The sequence below is a fragment of the Accipiter gentilis genome, chromosome 16 (assembly GCF_929443795.1).
Source record: "Accipiter gentilis chromosome 16, bAccGen1.1, whole genome shotgun sequence".
NCBI classification, from domain to species: Eukaryota; Metazoa; Chordata; class Aves; order Accipitriformes; family Accipitridae; genus Astur; species Astur gentilis.
In genome coordinates, this window is record NC_064895.1 from 1,877,187 (window position 1) to 1,898,203 (window position 21,017).

Here is a 21,017-nt window from a genome sequence, read left to right on the forward strand (position 1 = left end):
GAAGAGTTGAGCCCACTGAGGTCTTGGTCCTTCCTAAAGAAGCATTCAGGGTGCTCCCTGGCACACCTATTCTAACGCATGCTGAAGTCATTAAGGAGACTTCTCCTTAACTGCAATAATATCTGATAGGACACGAAGGAGCATTTTTTCCAAAAGAGCTCAGCATATTCTGTGCATGTTGCCTACTGCGCTCACTCATAAACTCAGCCCCAAGTTACTCCTCCTTTGTGTTGTATCAAGCGGAGTACTTTGCTAAACACCTTGTTAGCAGGGTAACCCATGTGGTAATACCCAGCCCTTTTTAGACAGGGCTGAACGCCTTGTCCCGACCCTGGGAATAGAGCTGACTGGGAATTTTTGTCTATTAATCAGTTTGCTAGAGAGCAATGACTGATAGAATCATTTTTGCAGGAAAATACTGTTTTTGATAAAGTTGCCTTTCAGAATGGTTTCTGTAGTCTAGAATAGAGTTTGTATTCAGGAGACACCCCAATCAGGATAGCCGCCAGCGTGGTCATTGGAGATCGAGGTCTCCGTGCCGGCTCTGCCTGTAAAACATGGGTGAAGCAGCGCGGCGGGCAGGGACGAGCAGGTTCACCCTGTGTCCAGCGCTTGCTGTGCATCTGCCTGTAGCTTGTTTTGGGACTGAAAAGCAGCAGGTCTTCTTGCCTCGCTCTATGAGGCCTTGAAGACCGGCGTTGCCTTTGGATTTTCAATGCTATATGCTTGTCTGTCTGTTTTTGTAGTGACTGACTTTGTTCTGCCTGTGCTGTTTGCTTCCCTGCAGAGCTGACCTGTCCGGGGTGCAACATAACTAAAGAAGCTGCTGCAGGATGAAAAGATGGCAGCACGGCTGCTTGCACCACCAGGCCCTGATAGTTTTAAACCCTTCACGCCGGAGTCTCTGGCTAACATTGAGAAACACATTGCAGAATTAAAAAAGAAGCAGCGTCCAAAGCAAGACAGCAGCCACCGGGATGACGATGAAGACAGCAAACCAAAACCAAACAGTGACCTTGAGGCGGGGAAGAATTTGCCTTTCATCTACGGGGACATCCCAAAAGGCCTGGTTGCTGTACCACTGGAGGACTTTGACCCTTATTATATGACCCAGAAAGTGAGTCTGCAAGAAAGAAGTCGCTAAAGCACCTTTTTCTTAGGAAATTGCAGGTTTGGGTATGGTTTAAGTAGAAGACAAAGAATGGAGTCTTTGGATGGGGCTTGTTTGGTTGGTTGGTTTGTTATATATTTTTCTTTGAGGTGTAACAGAGATTATGTGATCAATCTTGAAGCACCTGCTTGGCTGGAATTAGGACAACAAGGCCTGGAAATTAAAAATGGATAAAGTTGTCCTAATGTGCCAGTTTTAACCATGAAGGCAATAAGAAGAATTTAATTGAGGGGTAGTGGTTTTAAGCGTGTATTTCATTACTTGCATGGAATTTGGTCTGAATTTGATTGTTATGAAGCAGTGGGATATAGAAACATGAGAAAAAGAGTGAGATAAACGAATTAACTGGCTTTCATCTTCATAATTTTAATTATTTTTTTTTTTGTCTGTGGAATATTTGTCTGTGGAATTAAGGTGATATAGCAGGAGGCATTTATGGGTGCCGAGATGTATTAAGAAATGAAGTGGTGAGTAAGCAAACACTATGCTGGAAATGGAGGGGAGGGATCTTCTACTGGTGAAATAAGGAAGAGCATGATCACTGGTTTTCTTAGAAGGCTGGATGACTTAAAACTGAGGTTCTTTTCTACTGTTTAATTTCATTGCTTTCTTTGATAGGAATTTAATTTTAATAAGCTGAGATAATTACCATCTATAACTCAGGCTTAGCTGTGCCACTTGAGAAGCTGTAGGTTTGACCATATATGTGACAGCAGTTGTGATGTGACCATTCAAAACTTGGGCAGAATGGCTGTCATGTAAAATCAGTAAATTGTCATGGGTAACAAAATGTTTTATGACTTTGTGTTGGGCCAGACATTTCTTGCCATGCTCAGAAGTGATTCTGTGACTGGCAGGGCGTTATTCACATGAAATCAACTGAATTTGCTGGTAATGTTGGGTATAACTGATCATTGTTTTCTCTATTTATGCTAGTGAATTTAATGCTTATTTGTTGTGTCAGTGGTGCTAGGAGTTCAGGTACCATCTCAGAACAGGGCTTCTAAATACAGTGATTTGTGTCCATGTTGAATACCAGGCGGACTGCTCTCCAGGTGGATGTTGTACTTAAGGAAATGTATTGACAGCAACTGTTGCTGGTAAGAAGGTAGCTTAGGTTATATCCCTCAGAAGTATTTTCTTTATTAAACAAATCTAGCGTTGCCTGGTTTTGGTGTGGGCAGGCAGTGAAAAAAGACACGTAGTTCCCAGGAGCTCTTTGGTTGTGTGTGGCCACTTGTGCCCAACCAAAGTAGTTGTTACGAAATGTCGCTTCAAATCCAAGCAGGAGTGTTTTATGCCCTCTTTGTGTTCATGTAGTTGAATGGACAGTGTAGGTGGGAGATCTGGGCCACGTTCTGTCTAGCTAAAATAGGAGAGCAGTGCTGAGGGCAGTGCCGTGTCCTGGAGCATTGGGCAAAGGCTTCTTGGTTGTTTCAATGTTCCACCAGAAGTAGGAGGCAGAGGGGAACCCTGTTAGCCCTCACACTTTATCAGTCTCCATATTTGCCTCCCGACACAATGCTATTAATAAATCTTTCATTTTTAGAGAAAAATAAGCCACATTCCCAACTTCGAAGGCATCTGTCATGTCTCCAGAAGAGCGCCGTACATTTCTGCGTGTAGCCGCTTGCAGAGTTTCTGCTTGCTCAGTGTGCCTGCCATGTGGGGATGAAAGCTCTCCATGGAGCTGGAGCAGCTGCAGATGGAGGGGAAGGTTCTGGAGATGGGAGACAAACTCGCACAGCCCTGCCAACCTTGTACTTGCTGTTCTGTGAAAAGAGCCTTGCTCTTCCCATAAACACTGGATTAACATTTTACTGGCTCTGTTTCTTTTGCATCCACTTCAGTATGGCGACAGTTTAGGTGTGTGCTACTTCTTTGCTGCTTCAAATAGTCAGTGACTTCCCACAAAGAATTTTTTTTAAGGCCATTAAAAAGGCCCTTCTCTGAATCATCAGGAATTGCGAATCTGCTTGAATCATGGGAATTTTTCCAAGATTTTTTTTTTCCCTCTCCAGCATTTGCCAGAAGGCTTTGCATCATAGGTCTTTTCTTTTAAAGCTAGACGTGCAGCATGCATAGGAACAAATCAGCTGGTTGCTTTTCCTTGCAGTAGGACACAGTGATCTTGGTTTATCTAAGGAAACTGAAACTGCATTTTGACTGAGAAGCTGAACTTTACAGTGGCCTGTTAACTGATATTTAAAGGAGAAACAGCGTGACCTAGAAACAGAACCATGGTACAGGGAGTCAAAAGTCCTCGGTTCAGAGCCCAGCCTTACAAGCGATGGTTTTGTCCGAGCTACTTCTCTCTGCTCAGTTTCATTTTGCAAAACAGGAGTAATGACTCTTGGTAGAATCAGGAAAGTCCCTTTGCTCACAGGTAGCAGATTTTGGAGCTAATTTAGCTCCTTTTTATCTTTATGTGAGTACCAGAGAGAATTTTTTCATGATTCTTTGTTTTGCAAATAGTAATCCAATTCCTGGCCTGAAGCACATGGTAGAAGAAATACTTGCCCATGATATTTGTTGTGGAAACGTCAAACATTTCAATTAAAAAACCCAAAAGGCAGGTACGTGAACTTCCTTGTTTCCACGTGCAAACAAAATTCAGGAAATCTACCTATGTGAGCATCCCTCACAATGAAAGCAAAGCAGCTGATTGCCTCGTAGTCTAGTCTTGCTTCAGTATTTGCTTAAGCAAGAGCTAAGGACCATTGTCCTGTTTTATTTCTGCAACCTTATTAGTATTTCTATTTTTTTAATGTTTTTCCATCTTTTAGACCTCTCTTTTCCTTCTCTTCCATTTATGGCCTAGGCTATCACTCCTACTAAACAGCTCCTTACCCTGTTCTTTCCCACTGAATGTGACTTTTGCCAGGTTGTGGTCATCTTCCTCAAGTAACTTCCATTTCACTCAGTATGAATCTCATACTTGCTACAGAACAAGGTAAAGGTGCTAACGCTCTTGCAATGGCTCCATTTACGAGGCAGTAGAAGGTCCCCGAATATTCTGGGAAATGACACCATATATAAGCTTAGGTGGACTGATTTCAATGGAAGAATCAGCCCTGCCATTGTAGAAGATTGTCTATACCTCCGTGAACATCCGAGGCTAGAGTGGGATTGTCTGAGGTCACCTATAGCTTGCAGATGAGCACCTGAGGATCTTTCTAGTGCGTATGTGCCAATGGAGTGACTTGCAACTTCAAGTCACATGCACGGTTTGGAAATGGGCCCTCCAGTCCAGAATGTCACCTTGACTGTGTGGACCTGGGAAAATTACAGGGATGTGAGAGGCCAACTTGCAGGAGGCATGTCTGGCACTAGTGTGTGCTTCAAGGAACCTTGCTTGTGACTTCTGTAGGGCAAGGTAACGGCCCTACAAGGTCGTGATACAGTTAATGGGTTTTGCATTTCAGTGAAGTCACTGAAACAGAGGGAAGAATTGGGACCACCTCAAAACCCAGCCTTTTATCCTTATTTCCAAAAGCTAATTACCTTTTCCAGGTCTTGCGTGTTTAATGTTATTTTTCCTTCCATCTCTCCAGTAGGCTTAAAAGGAGCAGGAAAAGTAAGTGTGCCCTTCCTAGCTCTCCTCCCTGCTGTCATGGTAGAATGAAGAAAGGAGAGCGTTATTGCTGTCAGATGTCTTCTCCAATCCTTTCTGAGTGTTGGGTGGAAGGCAAAGTGTGACAGAGTTGTTTGCTGTTCTGTGGCTGTTCATGAGATGACAGATAATGGTACTGCTTGCAACCAGTCCCAAGTGTTGCCATAGCACGTAGAGCTTTCATGCTGTGATCAGGGTATGCCAAGTGTGGCACGGACCGGGAGGCGAGAGAATCTCTGCTGCAATCACCTAAATAGCTGCAACCCACTGGTGATGAGTGGAAGGAAGGAGAATCATTTCCGCTGCTGAGGCAGAATGAATTTCCTTACATAGGCAGATTGTGATGTTGTTAAAACTTAAATCCAGATCAGTTTCTCTATACTGCATGTTGAACAATATTTATTTTTTTAAATATATCTTTCAGGAATGTTTTATTTGATAAATTTCAAAAAGTATCAGGAGTTTTTCCTATGTTGGGCTTGAAACAAGAGATTAAAGCAAGAGCAAAAATGCGGCAGATATTTTTTCCCCTGTGGAGCTTTTCAGTGGTGAAGAATAAGTTGCTAAGAAAGAATAAATTTGTCCCGTTTTGGGGGGAATGAGAAAATAAATATTAAATTACGTGGTTTCTGTAGTAGGAAGTACACCTCTATGAGCCAAAACAGACTTGAAAAATATTTTGCATTGATGTTTAATTCTGTATATACTTCTTCAGCCTACAGGGTGCCAGAGTTCCCTGTAAATTAATTTTGAAAATAGCTATGTTAAAGTAACTTGCTCAAGGTGTCATCAGAAATTCATCGTTCTCTCTTGCTTAACATTGGGAGTAAGGCAGTCATGTTACTGCTGTAGGAATATGGTTCCATATGTTCTTAGGCTGTTCATAAAGCTGTTTTCGTCCTAAATCTTCTGCCCACTCCTCCTCGCTTTTCAGCCATTACAGAAATGCTTAATGTAAAACCTCCATGAAGCAAGAGTATTTCAAATCTTCATATAACTGGAATGTTTTTTGCCGTCACTTGATCAATTCTGTCATGCTCTCCACCATAGCTTCTTTAATGCACTATTTTGCAAATTGATTTAGAGAAGACTTATCTTTTGTGATCTTATGCCTTTTTATATGAGAACTATTTTGAAGGTTTCTGCAAAGCATAGATTCCCAGCCAACTTTAAGAAAACTAAAGTGGACAGAGCCTTTTTCACAACTCTTTTAACAACAAACTGAGACTTTTGAAAGTTCAGCCAGACTTCATCTCTTAGAAGAAGACTGCAAAATGCCTTTCTCCAGGTATCACCTTTCTCTGAGTTTTGAGCTTTGCCTCAGCAGATCTTAAAAGGGCTTAAGGATGTTCTTGGACCTGAACCAGCAAACATTTTAAGAGCATGCAGCCATTTTGAAAGCGAGTTTTAACATGTCAGCAGCATAAAGAAAAACTAAGATAAGGTTTTAAATTGCCAAACACTTTTTGGCTTTGTGCTCTTCTTTCTATTGACGAGGCCAAGCAGAGATTTACCCATGATTTTTTGAGCTACACAGGAGAACTGGAGCAGCTGATCTTGGAACCATTGGAATCGATGAGCAGACTGGAATGCGCAGCACCTTATTTGTGTTACAGTTGTACTGAGAGGCCCAGTTATCATGGGCTTTATAGACAGGAAGAAGTTCAACAAGCATTATGGTCTGAAAGGAGAAAGCTGGGCAGAGCATAGAAGAGAAAACAAGGAGCTGCCCTACGTAAGGTCATGTAATAGGTGAAGGACTAAGCTGGCAAGCAGAATGTGGAGTTCATGTTTGGTAGGCGACTGCCCTGATCATTGGGTGAAAGCGCTTATATTACAAAAGGGAATGCCAAATTTCTGGGTCGATCCTTGTGAAACAGCTATTGAAAACATATGTTCCCTTGTAATCACTCCAGCGTGCTAAGGCAAACAGTCTTTGACCCTCCACATAAAAGCATTTTACATCCACCTTCCCCGACTGAGTCTGGTTTGCTCTTCTAGCATAGGTCAAAAGTCTTTGGGTTGGTTTACATCTGTGAAGCAGCATGCATGTACCTGTATGTCCATGTGAAGAATGGTTTTAGTTCTGGCTTGCTGAGCTCTATCTGAGCAAACCATAGGGCTCCTGCACTGTGATTTTTCCTGTGTAGAAATGGATGCATAATGAAACTGAGCCACCTCACAGAGCCACTGCATGGGGTTTTGGGAGAATTTCTGTCTTTGTGCAGCTTGCCTTGTGCCTACATAATGTTCAGCACAGTCATGTTGGAGATTTCATTGCTTAAGGTGTGGTAGAGTTGAGAGCTCAGTGTTGTGCTAGGGACACAACTGAAACCCATAAGCATCTGTGTGATGAGTATCCTGCTCCGAAGCCTCTGCAGGGGACAGTGAAAGAAGATCTAAAAATTAATGGTATGTGAGTCTTGGAAAGTTTGTGGTGTCAGGAAAGGAGAGACAGCTGGTTCTTAAAATCAGGTGTCCCTTGACCACTCTGTAATCTGCAATTTTGAAAAACTTACAGGCTTTTAGAATATTGTTACATGCCAAGGTAATCTGTTCATTAATTCTTGATGCTGCAATTTAAGAGCTGTCCAGGGTTGTCTTTAAAGTGCTTTTGTTGGGAGATGCATTAGTGGTTATGCTAACTAATCTTTCTCACTCAGTGCTGAACCACAATCTGATTTTGATTTCCTTTTCAAATAATTTACTGCTCAATGGTCTAATTTAGCCAAATGAGCGAAGATACGTTGTTTCACTTACTAGGAGGGAAATGACAAATTTCATAAGAGTGAGTCTCCTGGGGAAGCACAGTGACTGCGTTGGCAGAAAGCCCTTGTGGATTCCCTTGTGTTGGACTCCGTGAGGCTCGGGTCTGTGCCAAACGGTGGGCTGGTGCCGGGGAGCGAGCCTGCAGCGAGTCCAGCTTTGCTTTATCCCCCTGCAGCAGTCTGGGGTTCGTCCTGCCTCGCTGATGCTGCGGCATCCCGGAGGGAATGTAAAATGGGAAAATGGTGCCGGGGAAAGGGCTTTGGCTTTTCAGTGCACACAAATTGCTTTTATTCCTTCAAGTCGAGTGGTAGGTGCATTGAGTGTGCTGGTATTAAGCAACCACAGTTCTAATTTTGCCTCGCCAGATGGCTCCGTGTGATTCTCCCAGTGCTTTTTGATATGCATGTTCGCTAGTGGGGAGATGAAATAGCGGGTCTGTATTTTAGGGCTGGAGATGGAAAGATGTGATGGATGCTGCCTCACGTTTACATGATTCATTCCACAGGTTCTGTATAAAGTAGCGAACCTTAACATCTTGCTAATTAAAGGCAATGAGAGCACATGACTGCCTGGAGTTGGTGCACCAACATGGAATGTGCTCAAAATTGCCAAGGAGTGGGGACGATGGGTATCTGACTTGTGTCTGCTGGGCTGGGGGACTCTACCATGACATTTTCTTTCTGCTTACCTGTCAATCTTTCTTTGCAGGTGAGGTGATGTCTTGTAAAAACATGATTCGTTGTGGTAGCTGTTAGCAAGGTTTGGGAAGGAGGCACAGGCTACATGAACACTGTGCCATACATAAAGGTGGTCTTGTGCACTGGGAGATGGCGTGAAGTCTGGGTTCAGCTGCCCATTGTGTTCCCAAATTTGTGGTCCTTAGTTGCTGTGGGCCTCGGCTCTTACCTGTTAGGTAGAGATAATAGTGTTTCTACACTTGCGTGATGAAGATGTGCCCTCTCGGATGGGAGATTTTGCTTCTGCTCTGTCTGAGGTGTCTAGTAAAATGGATGGTTTGGAGTGGAATTATTCATGATGTACTGGGAGGTAATTTTTACCCTAATGGGAGCTTCATAAAGGAGATTATTCTTTAGAAAAGCAAAAAAATGCTATTTTTTACCATGGAAGTTGTTCGTCTTTTAGTACGATTCATGCTTTAATTTTCATGCATTAACTCTCTCTGTCTCTCTCTCTCTCTCTTTGTTTCTCTACAGACCTTTGTAGTACTAAACAGAGGGAAAACACTCTTCCGATTTAGTGCCACACCTGCCTTGTACATTTTAAGTCCTTTTAATCTGTTTAGAAGAATAGCTATTAAAATTTTGATACATTCATATCCTTTTTATTATTGAGTTATTCTTGCCTTTGTATATTCATTGAAAAATCTCTTACATACTGTCTTATTACTCAATTCAAATAGTGTATGTGAATTACAGTTCTGCGCCTGGTGTGAAGTTGGATTGGCCTCAGAGCGTACATTAAAACATGCTTTTTTGAATGAAAAAGCATGGTCCTTTAGACACATCTAATCAAGTAAACTTTTCATTTACTTTCCCTGCTAAATTGTATCTAGCTGTGTTCATTCTTCCATCAGTGCGCAGACATTGATAAGTTTTGGAATAGATATGATTTCAGGTTACACTTCACATGAAGAGGAGTTGAGCTTTAACTAGCTGCTAAAATGGTTAAAAAAAATAGCATCTGGAGAAGGAGCCAAAGATACCTTATATGTAATTTGACCCTGACTAGTTTCTTGCTCTTTTGGCATCTCTCGAACTTCCTTCTAATGGCAAGGCTATTCCAAAATGTTCCACTGCAGGGCTTCAGACAGCTCTGATAGCTTCAGAAGCATCATCTGCATGTGTTATTAGGAGAGGAAAAAAAATAAAGTAGTAAATTGAATGAGCTGCTTTACCCTGTTTATTTATTTATTTTTTAAAAGTGACTGTAAAACGGAAATAAATTCATTTGTTGCTTTAGAGGCTTCTATATACTTACTTCCTGCATCTCGTATGAAGAAAAAGCTTTTCCACCTTTTCAAAGTTAACTTGGGATCTGAGGCTGGGAATGTTTTCTTTGGCTTATCTGTTGCTTCTTGTAGACTTTCCTCCCCTCTGTCTGTGCTGGGGGGATGCAACTGAGAGATGCAGGTCTGTCAGGTTGAGGCTGAGATTCTGACAGTGGATCTTGGGCCTTGATCTAAGATCCATTTAAGTCTGCTTAAACAGTTTTGGAAGTCAAAACAGCTTTGAATCTGACCCTGGATTTCACCATTCTGCTAATAATTCACTAGTTAAAATCCACTCAAACTTCTAATTCTGAAATTGTTCTGTCCCTGCAACACTCCTCAAATCAGTTAGTCCAGCACCTTCCATCTGCAAATGTGACACACAAGATCCTGAATGCACAGAGGGAGCGGAGATGTTTGGAAAGATTCATAAGATTTTCTCCAAGCTAAATCCTAGGTGTCCGTGGATTGCAACGCTGCTTTCCTGTTGGATACGTTAGCAGACAATCTATTTTGATGTTACTGAACAGGTGGAATTATTTGGGGAGACATTTTCATTTAGGCATGTGATTTTTGAATTGCTAAGACATACTAGAAAATATAAAATAAATTGAACAGTGACGTAAAAATACTCTTTATATATGGTCACCCCACTCTTATTTCCCATGACTGCTGGAAGCATCTTGGCTCTTATTTGTAGTCCACAGAGAATAGACTGGAAATTGTTGTTGACTTTTATTGCAGCACAGTGATCTTTAGGGAGCCATAAGGTGATGTAAAGAGCCACACTAGTATCCCTTTGATCCTTGACTTTGTTCTACAGTATTTAGCATGATCATTATGTGCACTATTTTGACCAACTGTGTATTCATGACTTTTAGTAACCCACCTGAATGGTCGAAGAATGTGGAGTAAGTAATGCTTCTTGTGTTTTTAAGAATCTCACAGAATGTTGTTTTTCTTCTATTGCGAAATCTGTTCCTACTCACGTTTAAGTTAGCATGAATACAAGTTGTCTTTTATATCCACTTTGTTTAGACAAAAGTGTTTGTAATTCATCTTTTTTCATTACTAAAATGACATTTCTACAAACTTCTCAGTGCAGCTTTCTTTCTTCCTCATAACAGGTATACATTCACTGGTATTTATACATTTGAATCACTTGTGAAAATTATTGCAAGAGGTTTCTGTATAGATGGCTTTACTTTCCTACGTGATCCATGGAACTGGCTAGATTTCAGTGTGATCATGATGGCGTAAGTTGTGTTTTCAGATTATTTCAGGTATTTGTGACATGTGGGAGGGGATGAGACCTTAGAAAGAGGGTGGGTGTGTAAGGAAGAAATAAATCAAGAAAAAAAGAAATCAAGGAAAACTTAAGTGAATCCCTGAAAGATTTCTTGCTTGATCTTTCAAAAGAAAGCTTTAGCTTGACACAGAGTCAGATCTAAAATGCAACGCCATGGGGTTAGTGGAGTTGCTGCTACAAAAAATATGATTTTCTGAAAACTGTCTTTATTAATATAAGACTTTATAATAGTGCCTAGCATTTTAGATTGCTCACATGCCAGAGTGGCAGCTTGTTCTGTTAAACATAGGACTAGGCCCCAAACTTCTTTAAATTCTTGTCTCTACCACTCCTTCCTTCCTTGGGCTTGCATGTTAAAATTTCCTGGGATGCAACTTTAGGTTGAACAGTTACTAACCCATTTCTGATGAAGGTGCAGTGTCAGAAAAGGAGACGCTTTATTTTCCTTCCTCATTCTTTTCTCTTGTGCCAGATCAGCTTACATTGGTCTGATAATGAGGAGTTCATGGGGATGTCTGAATTCACAGCTGAACCAGGAGATGCACGCTAGATTTCTGGTTTTTTCCTTATTGGCCTGCGTTGATCGTTGCTTAGGCTTAGTACCGCTGGTGAAAATCAGGCGTATGTTGCCAGTAGTCTGAGCTGCTGGTGGAAGAGATTTTTTTTTTTCCCTTTTACATTTGTTTTTGGAATATTGCATGTGTGCATGTCTGGGCTCCCATAGTCAACAACAGCCGATGAAAACTGAGGGGTCATGTAGGAAGGCTCAGAAGCCTAATTTTCAAGGGTTCAGAGCACTTGAATTTAATCATAGTAAAATGCTTTCATCGTATAAAATGCATTTTTTTGGGCTGGATTCTGCACCCAAGGTTGTTGATTTTCTGGAGTTCCTGCTTTTTCTACTTGCCTTTTAGTTGTGTATTTAAATTATATGCAAAGAGTTGTACATTGTACACAAAAAGCAAAATAACCGATACCTCACTGACACTTTAGTTTTACTTCGGAATAGATGGGGATCTGCTGTGCACAGTGTAAACACACCTGCGTGGGTGAGGCTCCCAGTTCTGTGCACACAGATCGGATTCAACCTGTGAATTGGTTCTTTCCTTTCTTTCTTGATCAATTAACAAGTAACAGCATGCCAGCTTTAAAAGGCCCAATGCATTGGTCTTAAATAAATGTGCTAAATCTCTAGCTGATCTAACTCTGTAACCTCCTTGTTTCCAGTGAGGTTGCCTGTAGACTTCAAATACAGTCCTTTTTTGTGTCAAGGGCTAGAGCAACCCTGTGCATTATTTAAATCCCACTAACAGGGTCTAAGTTTTATGAAGCACTTGTGGCGGCCTTTCTGCACCAGGAAGAATTGTGCATTTCTTTGCCTTTTCATACCATGTTTCTCCCCAGACAGCACAGAGGAAATATTCTATTCGAAGTTGTGATAAAATCTAACTCCGTTAACTTTGCAGTAAGCCTCTTATCCTCTGTGTATCTCAGGTTTATCCCCTTGTAAAATGGGGATAATCATACCTACTTGTGGCTCACAAACAGGTAGTAAAGCATAAAGGATTAAAATGAAGGACACTAATCAGAGCAAAAGATGATCATGCTTTATTAAAAACATGAAATGAAGTGAATATACCCGAAACCACTGAACTGAGGTGATGTCACCAAGTCTCCTCACATATTTGACAGTTTTACAGTTACCTTCTTTTGGAGAGATAGCGTTAAATTTTCAAGTCCTATATAGGTGAGAATGCAAGTATTTAACTGTGCACCTGGACAAGCTGGTTGCAGTATGGAGAGACTTAAACTGTGTTTTGGCTCTGAAATTTTCTGTCTCTCTCTTTTAAATGCCAGTTCTAAAGCATTTTAAATTACAAGCTGTTTCCTACAAACAGACAACTATATGAAAAGGAAGGTGACCCCAACGGTGCCATTAACTCTGGTTTAATTCTGCAGGTATATAACAGAGTTTGTAAACCTAGGCAATGTTTCAGCTCTGCGCACTTTCAGGGTTCTGAGAGCTTTGAAAACTATTTCTGTAATTCCAGGTAAGGCGGCCTCCGGTTGGTGTTAGCTGTTGGGTACAGGCCCCTGTGAGTGATGTATTGCTTTGTCTGTAGTTGTTGTTTTATTTTGGTGTGTGTATTGTCATTGTGTTTTTTGTGTGTGACCTCCCTCATTGCAGATATGTCACAGAGTTTGTGGACCTTGGGAATGTCTCAGCATTGAGAACTTTCAGAGTTCTCCGAGCTTTGAAAACTATCTCTGTTATTCCAGGTGAGAACCGTTAAGCATTAAAGGCTGGTCTTGCGTGTATCTCTTTTCCGTATCTCCCCTCCCGTCCTGCATTGCTTATTTCTCAGAAATGGCACTGGGATATTTTTGATGGGCTTTGCAGTCTGTAAAAAAAGAGTAGTTTGAAATTAAGGCTTCTGGGCCATCAAATTATGGGACGAACAGTCTGCTGTTCCGTACTTCTTTAACCCTGTCTGCACATGTGGCTATCCAATCTCTGAAATGAAAGCCAGGCCTAAAGTTTCACATGAATAAAGGATCAGGCACTCCCTTCCTCCTCAGGTTGAACAGTTTCTTGCTCACCATGTCATCCCACTATCCTCAGTGTTTTTAGAGCTGTTTTTAGGAATAAATTTGTAAAGCAAGTGAGCAGAACCCAACCAAGATTAAAACCTTTCTGCGTGAGGCTACTTCAGTTACTTGGAGTCAGATGGGATCTGGGGCAGGTTGTCTTCTAGGTAATGACAACAAGCTTGCTTCCCCATCTTCAGAAAGGGTTGATGCTGCCATTTAGATATAGACTAAGCTAAATGGAGCATTGGCATGACCAGCTTTTGAATTTGTATGGTGTACTGGAACCGGTTGTCAGCTATTAATGCAATGGTGTGCGGCCCAAAGTACTGACTGCACTTTCAGTAAGCCAGAAGTCCCAATTCATAGACCTGCCCATTTCATGTGCCACCCCCAGGGCTGGACTTTGCAGGACCATCACTTAAAAAGCTAGTTCTAGACTCTTAACTCAATCTGGGTGTCAAAGGGTAACAATGACCCTTCCCTTATTGTAAGAGACCACGGAAGCATTATGGACTGAGAATACGGTTCTGATCCTGAATTCTTGTATAGAAAAGTCCCATGCAGATGGTTTCTCAAAAGCATCCCTAATTTTAAGGTCAAGCTCAAGACTCAATTTTCATAGGCACTGAAGCATCTGTAGTTTTCTAGTTTTCAGGTGCTTGACCTGTCTCAAGGTAGGCACCCTAAATAGTCACTTGATAAGTGTTGCTCTTCTATTTCTTTGTGTTTTGTTTCTTAATGCATTAACTGATAATGGTTCTTTTGCTTTCTCAGGCTACACTTGCATATACGTTTGCCAGAAAAGAGACTATGGAATTGTAGGGGCCCATCACTTTTGTCCCTATTCCAGACTGCTAAACCCATCAGATGTACATGGCTGTTGTGCATGATGTTCTTAAGTGGCACCAGCTTTCCTTGCACCGAATGAGAGTATGCTAGAATAATGTTCTTACTTAGCCTTCCTTAATGTTTGGCAGTGCACATACAAAGAGCAAAAGATATTTGGTAATTGCTGTTTAGCAGTGCACTATATGGATCTGAAGTGCAGTTGTGATTCTATCAGCCTGCGACAGGTATTAACTGGCTTGCTCAAAGAAAAGCATCAATGTTAAAATAAGTTTCGTATGTGTTTTGCTTTCATAATCGTAGCAAAGTGAAGATGATGCAACCTTAATGAGCTGGTTACTGAATGTGTGACAGCATGCCTTGTCTTCCTATGGAAAGGAGCAGAACAGTTCAGTTTTGTATCATTCTCTCCATACTACCCAAAACTAATGGAGTTTTCCTTTTATTTCAAATGACAGCAAGGGGGGTGGACCTAAGCTCTTCTAAGTTCAGTGCAGCCATACTTTTTACTAAAGGGATGATTTGCTGCACACAGCCAAAGGGGATTCTGTTTGAATGTCAGGCACACTGAACACATCCACAGCTGGAACTGTAAATGGCAAAACTTTGGTTATTTGTATCAGTTAGGCTCTGGGATAGGATTGCCCCAGCTGTGGTTCTGCAGCATGTAGGTAAAACCTTGCTCCCCTCTTGATTTTGTGACTAACAGTATGAGGAATGTAAGGCGTTTGTGTAATTAACCTTTTGGGTTATTTAATATGAATTTAGGCATAGGGTGCTGCTTATGGGTTTTACTGCTATCATGTCTTGGGGAAGAAGTGATATTTAGAATACACTTAAAATACAAAGGGGTTCCCCTTCTGCTTCAGTGCGTGTAATGGAATGGGAACTTTTAACACTGCACTGAGCTAATGAGAAACTCATTTTAGTATTACGATGAGTGCTAACTACAACTTCTGTCAATAGTTGGAATTATCCTCAGTGTGGTTTTTAGACAAGATAAAAATGGGGAATATTACCAGAACATGACATGCCACTGGACAAAATCCCATGCAGGTGGAGGATCTGTATGGATTTGTGTGACAGGAGTAGACTGTGGCACCTACATGCTAAAACATCAAAATATTGCTTTCATCTTATGGCTTGGTAGACCATATTAAACTCTGTGATGATCTGAAGGTATTTTTTTATTGGCACTTGAGTTATTGGTATTTTAATTGACTAATGCCATCAGTCTCCATGCATTGCCAGCCTGTGACACACCTACATTAGATAGGACCCAGGGGTGATCTGGATCTGCAGTACAAGAAGGCGATTGCTTCAGCTGAAAGTTGTTGTATTTGTCCTGTGACTGGACTGGGAACACTCTTGCTGCCAGTTTATCATCTTGGTTCCAAACCCCATTCTCCTTATATGCCTATGAGAGAGCAACATACAAACTAGAAACACAAACGCTGGTGTAAATGGCTGCATGTGCAGAGTGGTGCATATTTGAGCAATGGAGATGAGCATGCAAACGAGTGTTGTAATGGTTATTTGTCTGCCAGAACTAACAGCAAAAAAACTGTTTTGTGTTGGAGTAGGGCTTTGGCATTGATTAAAAGTTTTGAAGATTGAAGTAAAAGACATTTACAAAAATTATTCCTCCATAAGAATTCCTTTTTATTTATGTATTTTTGAATCTTTATGTTGCTGATATGGATCAAACCTCTGCTGGTATAGAAAGGTTTCTTGTCAAAAGTTTTTTGCAGAATGCTTACTTGGCCTCAGCCAGAGACTTGGATCTGACTGGCCCTGAATTCAGCTGGAGCTGAATTTTTAATATTTTTCCCCTCTCCTTCCTCCCTTCAGCCTCCTTCACTACTCATTTCTAAATGCAAGATCATCCTACTTAACGTCAGAAAGGTTGATTAAAGGGCCCCGATACTGTATTGTTTCTGCATCCAAAATTCTTGCTTGTTTAGATCTGTCTCCTGAATGCATTAGTGCTGCATTTTTCCCCCAGTTCATGGATGGTTCCTCTTGCAGACCAGACCGGTTTGGAAAACCGGCAGTATTCTTGGCTTATGCCTGAGCTTACTTTTATTATTGAGCCTTCCCTATTAACGATCCTGATGGCCTTGGTAAAACCCGAGGAGCCAGCACTCTGGATGAAATCCTGCCCTACCCGTAACAAAACCCATGACCTGAATGAAAGATTCAGCTCCTGCAAGGAAAGGAGAAGTGCTGAAACAGTTTAGTTAAGCAGTAGAAACTTAAGATGTAGACAGTTCAAAAGGTATTTGATCTTTGTAAGTTGTCATAGTTTGTGCCAATAAGCCAGGCTTAAACACAACTAAATGAGTCCATAGAGAGGTTTGTAGCAGTGTATCTTAATTTAACATCTTTGTTTAGACAAACCCTGCTTTCATGGCAATGACTCCTGAGTATGCTTTGCATCCTCTGCTGCAAGGCTCAGATATTCTCAGGGATGAATGTTGGTATTTTGTTTTGTTCTAACTGTTGCTAGTTCACCATTGAAACTGGTGAGCTTGGTGCATTCATCACCTTTATTGTACTGTGTGGAAAAACCTAAATGCGAGTGGTGATTCCCAGGAACCCAGCCATTTTATAGCAACAGTCTTTTGCCACCATATAGCAGTTATAAGGTACTGTATGTATTTGAATTTTCAATGTCTTTTCATTCTACAGGAGTGATTTCTAGTCTTGTTTTCTTCTCTGCAGGCTTGAAGACCATTGTGGGTGCCCTAATTCAGTCTGTGAAGAAGCTGTCAGATGTAATGATCTTGACAGTATTTTGTCTCAGTGTCTTTGCTCTGATCGGGTTGCAGCTGTTTATGGGCAATTTAAGGAACAAGTGTGTGATATGGCCAATTAATGTGAATGAGACTTTCCTGGATAACGGCTCTAAGGGCTTTGACTGGGAGGAATACACCAACAATATGTGTAGGTATTTCTGCAGTGATACTCCCTAAAACTTTCTTATTTGGCTTAATGCTGCTGACCAGGATTTCTGACATGGCTTATAATGTGGTGTGTTCAGCTTTGCGCAATAAAACCCCCTTACTCAGATATTTTTCATTTTTTAGAAACCTGGCCTTGTTAAGGTGTTTCTAGTTGGGTTCATCCTTTAGAAGGTCTTGGCTGTGCTCTTTTAGCTGAATATTTTGTCAAAAAAAGCATTTTTTTTTCTGTTTTGTTTCTGATTAAAAATGGATTAACTATGGTAAATGGGAAGTAACTCTCTGCCCATTTAAATCCCTGGGTTGAATGTCAGGTCCTTCACTTGGTTTTGCTGAGTTCTTCAGAGAATGCACATGTAGTTGTTGGTACCTGTTTCTGCTTTGCAGCATCCTTCCACGCTGGCAGGATTTCAGAGCTGTAAATGATGCTGCGGATGATCAAGGAACCAGCCTCCAAGTTTTTGTAACTTAATTTCTTCCTCCCTTCTCACTTTGAGCTTCTCTACTGTGCAGTTAGCTAGTTTAAAATCTTTATTCAAAATGCTGTACTGACTTCCAGAAAGGTGTTTAAACTCAGGCACAGTTAGTGGGGCTAATGTTATTTAAAGCTGAGTTAGTTTACTGATAAATTTATCAGTAGGGGTCTAGAGGGCTCTTAAGTGAAGGTTTTTATAGTACTATGGTATGTTAAATCCTCTAACTCCATATGTGTGTGCATGTAATCTTTTCTTTTCATCTTCTTCAGCAAATTTTTACATAATTCCTGGCGCCCCTGATCCTTTGCTCTGTGGTAACAGCTCAGATGCAGGGTGAGTGTTGAGCTTTATTAAAAGTGGAGACTCTAATTACCGTTGATGTTGGCTAATGATGGCAAAACCTTTGGAATATTTCCTGTTGCTTCCTTTGGTGGTTCTGGTGTTATTTCACATGTAAAAAATTTCACGTTTCTTAATCTAATTATTAATCCATTGTTACTATCTGTTTGACTAATATAAGGTAAGCTGACATCCTTCATGTCCTCTCAGGAGGCAGGTACCTGTAACGACGATTACTAGTGGCATTATTTCCCCCTGAATCCAATCATGAGAATCATCACAGAAGTAGGGGATGGAGGTTCAGAAATGGAAACTTTCCATGTGCTATTACTTCCAATTGGTTTTTCACCCAGTCCTTCAGCTCTAAAGACACTTACGGCAAAAGCTAGTCCTTTCGGCTCACGTTGGGTGAAAAGCCTCACATTGCCGCATCTTGTTTCCATAGGACAAAGATAGCAGGGCTTTTCTGAAATCCTGTCAGTCTCCTTGTCTGCTGTTCTCACTCGACACAGAAAGCAAAATGCATGCCATTTGTTATGAGAGTTGTGAAAATCTCCATTAAGCATGGATAATGTGCATGTTGTCAACTTGCTCTATCCCTTTTACTGCCTTGATGCCCTGAAATGGCTGTCATCTTCTTCACAGTCAATGCCCGGAGGGTTACACGTGCATGAAAGCAGGACGGAACCCGAACTATGGTTACACAAGCTTTGACACTTTCAGCTGGGCTTTTCTGGCTTTATTTCGCCTTATGACTCAGGACTTTTGGGAAAACTTGTATCAATTAGTAAGTAAACACTTTGCTTCAGTGTTACACAAGATGAGAATTTGGGGACAATACAGGGAAGGAAAACGTGACAAGCTTTATTTTATTCCTCCTGTCTGAAAGAGTAACTGTAAATAAAGCTGCACAATGAGATATTGTGTGTTGAGGAGGAAGAGGACATTACCTGTAAGCGGCTGTTGTACTTCTAAATCCAGAAGGAGTGGTAGGTCCTCAGTGTGTGTACAGCTGGACTGTGAATTAATTCTGGGAAAACCTGGCCGCCTGCTGCAGCAGACCGTGAGCAGTTCAGCTCCGCTCACAGGAGATGCTTAGGTGCTTTGGAGGGCAGAGTGTTTTCTGGTAATCTGAGGATGGTTTGGGGATCTTGCTGAAATGGCTTTTCTTCTATTTTGTTTTGTTTTAAGGGTGTCTAAGCATTGAGTTTCACACTGTACTTCTGAATCGTTTTCAGTCTGCATCCATTGGATGTTCCCTTAAGAGAAGAGGAGGGATGTCACCTTTTGTGTTTATGGCTAATGAATGTGCAGTGTCTTAGTGCTTTGCAGTGGAAGTGCTGAGACGTTAAATATTCAGCACTGCTATATTTTCTTGGAAGCATTCAGGTCAAGAAACTTGGGATCAGTTTGTGTGTCGGGTGTCACTCTGAAATTGCTTTCCCCTTTCCTTTTCTCTTCCCTCTACTGTTCTTTTCTACTTCCAGACCTTACGAGCAGCAGGAAAAACCTACATGATCTTCTTTGTCTTGGTGATCTTTGTGGGATCGTTCTATCTGGTTAACCTAATTTTGGCTGTGGTAGCTATGGCTTATGAAGAGCAGAACCAGGCCACATTGGAGGAGGCAGAACAGAAGGAGGCAGAATTTAAGGCCATGTTAGAACAATTGAAAAAGCAGCAGGAAGAAGCACAGGTGAGTGGTTAGATGGTATATTTTTTGATGCATTTACATATTTTAAGATTTATTTGCTTGTTATTACAGAGCAATGATGTATAATAAAAAAATGCAGCAATGCCATGGCTGTCTTGCCCTGGCATCACATCCTCTGTTGACCAGGGTTGACATTGTGCACTATCTCTTCCCTGCTGCTGCTGGTTTTTCCTGAATTATATGCAAGCTTGCTGTGTTTATTTTGTACTGGAAAACTCCCTTCTATTAAGGAAATTGTAAATGTTCCCAGAGTTCCTAGTTAAGTGTGGGAATATCTTTGCAAGACAGACAAGTACATCTTTGTCATTCCTTTATCAAATGCTTATAAACAAAGCTGAGGGACAGACTGAGAGAGATTTTACTACCTGCAACAGTAGACTATAAAAATTTTTACAAGTCCTACCTGCAAGTTTCTTTCAAGAGAAAGAATAAGCATCTTAATCCTGCCCCAAAGACTTGTACTTACATGCATTAAGCCACACTCTTTCTTAAAGCAGAAAATGGAGTATTAATCATGGTAATATCTAATTTATTTTTCCCTTCTCTTGCCTACACCCTCAGGCGGCTGCTATGGTCACTTCAGCAGGGACAGTCTCAGAAGATGCTGTGGAAGATGATGGTGGGGGGAGGATGTCTCGGAGCTCTTCAGAGATTTCCAAACTCAGTTCCAAGAGTGCTAAGGAGCGTCGAAACAGAAGGAAAAAACGAAAGGACAAGGAACTGTCAGAAGGAGAGGAGAAGTGTGACAATGAAAAGGTGTTCAAGTCTGAATCTGAGGATGGCATGAGGAGGAAAGCATTCAGGCTACCAGATAACAGGCTAGGAAGGAAATTTTCCATCATGAACCAGGTAGTTTTCATTTCCTTTGCTAACATTTATGCTTGCTTGTAGTCAGGATAATATTCTAGTTTAGATCCTGATTAGCATGTCAAAGCAATCCGCCCACTATCTTAAACTTGCAGCCGATCAGGAGGACACTTAACTGTGCAAAGTTACAGCCCTTGCACACACTTAGCCTGGCATAAATTGTTCCTGAGAGTAGTGGTCTAACCAGATAACTTCTTCGCTGACATAGCCCAGCCAGTCAAGAGCGAACAACTCTTAAAGTATCACCAACAGCTAAGTGGTGATGGTTTGTGTAGACCTGGTGAGGGAGCAAAACCAGTTTAGAAGCACTTGACAGCACTGCAGTGCTTTGTTTCCATACTATTCACGCTGT

The 21,017-nt window shown here is 41.3% G+C and overlaps 1 protein-coding gene across 4 annotated transcripts in view; it reads left to right on the plus strand.

Moving 5' to 3' along the window:
• Positions 1 to 21,017, plus strand: part of SCN8A (sodium voltage-gated channel alpha subunit 8) — a 70,822-nt gene that overhangs the window by 21,071 nt on the left and 28,734 nt on the right. The window contains exons 2-11 of one of the 4 annotated variants that reach the window (XM_049818532.1): positions 788 to 1,117; positions 8,768 to 8,886; positions 10,383 to 10,472; positions 10,689 to 10,817; positions 13,059 to 13,150; positions 17,033 to 17,254; positions 18,017 to 18,080; positions 18,732 to 18,873; positions 19,574 to 19,780; positions 20,360 to 20,647. In XM_049818532.1, coding sequence (XP_049674489.1) covers positions 842 to 1,117; positions 8,768 to 8,886; positions 10,383 to 10,472; positions 10,689 to 10,817; positions 13,059 to 13,150; positions 17,033 to 17,254; positions 18,017 to 18,080; positions 18,732 to 18,873; positions 19,574 to 19,780; positions 20,360 to 20,647 — 1,629 coding nt within the window. In that variant the 5' untranslated portion in view covers positions 788 to 841. Of the gene's footprint in view, positions 1 to 787; positions 1,118 to 8,767; positions 8,887 to 10,382; positions 10,473 to 10,688; positions 10,818 to 13,058; positions 13,151 to 14,337; positions 14,393 to 17,012; positions 17,255 to 18,016; positions 18,081 to 18,731; positions 18,874 to 19,573; positions 19,781 to 20,359; positions 20,648 to 21,017 lie in introns of those variants that run through there. The other 3 variants (XM_049818528.1, XM_049818530.1, XM_049818531.1) reach the window with 3 other exon arrangements.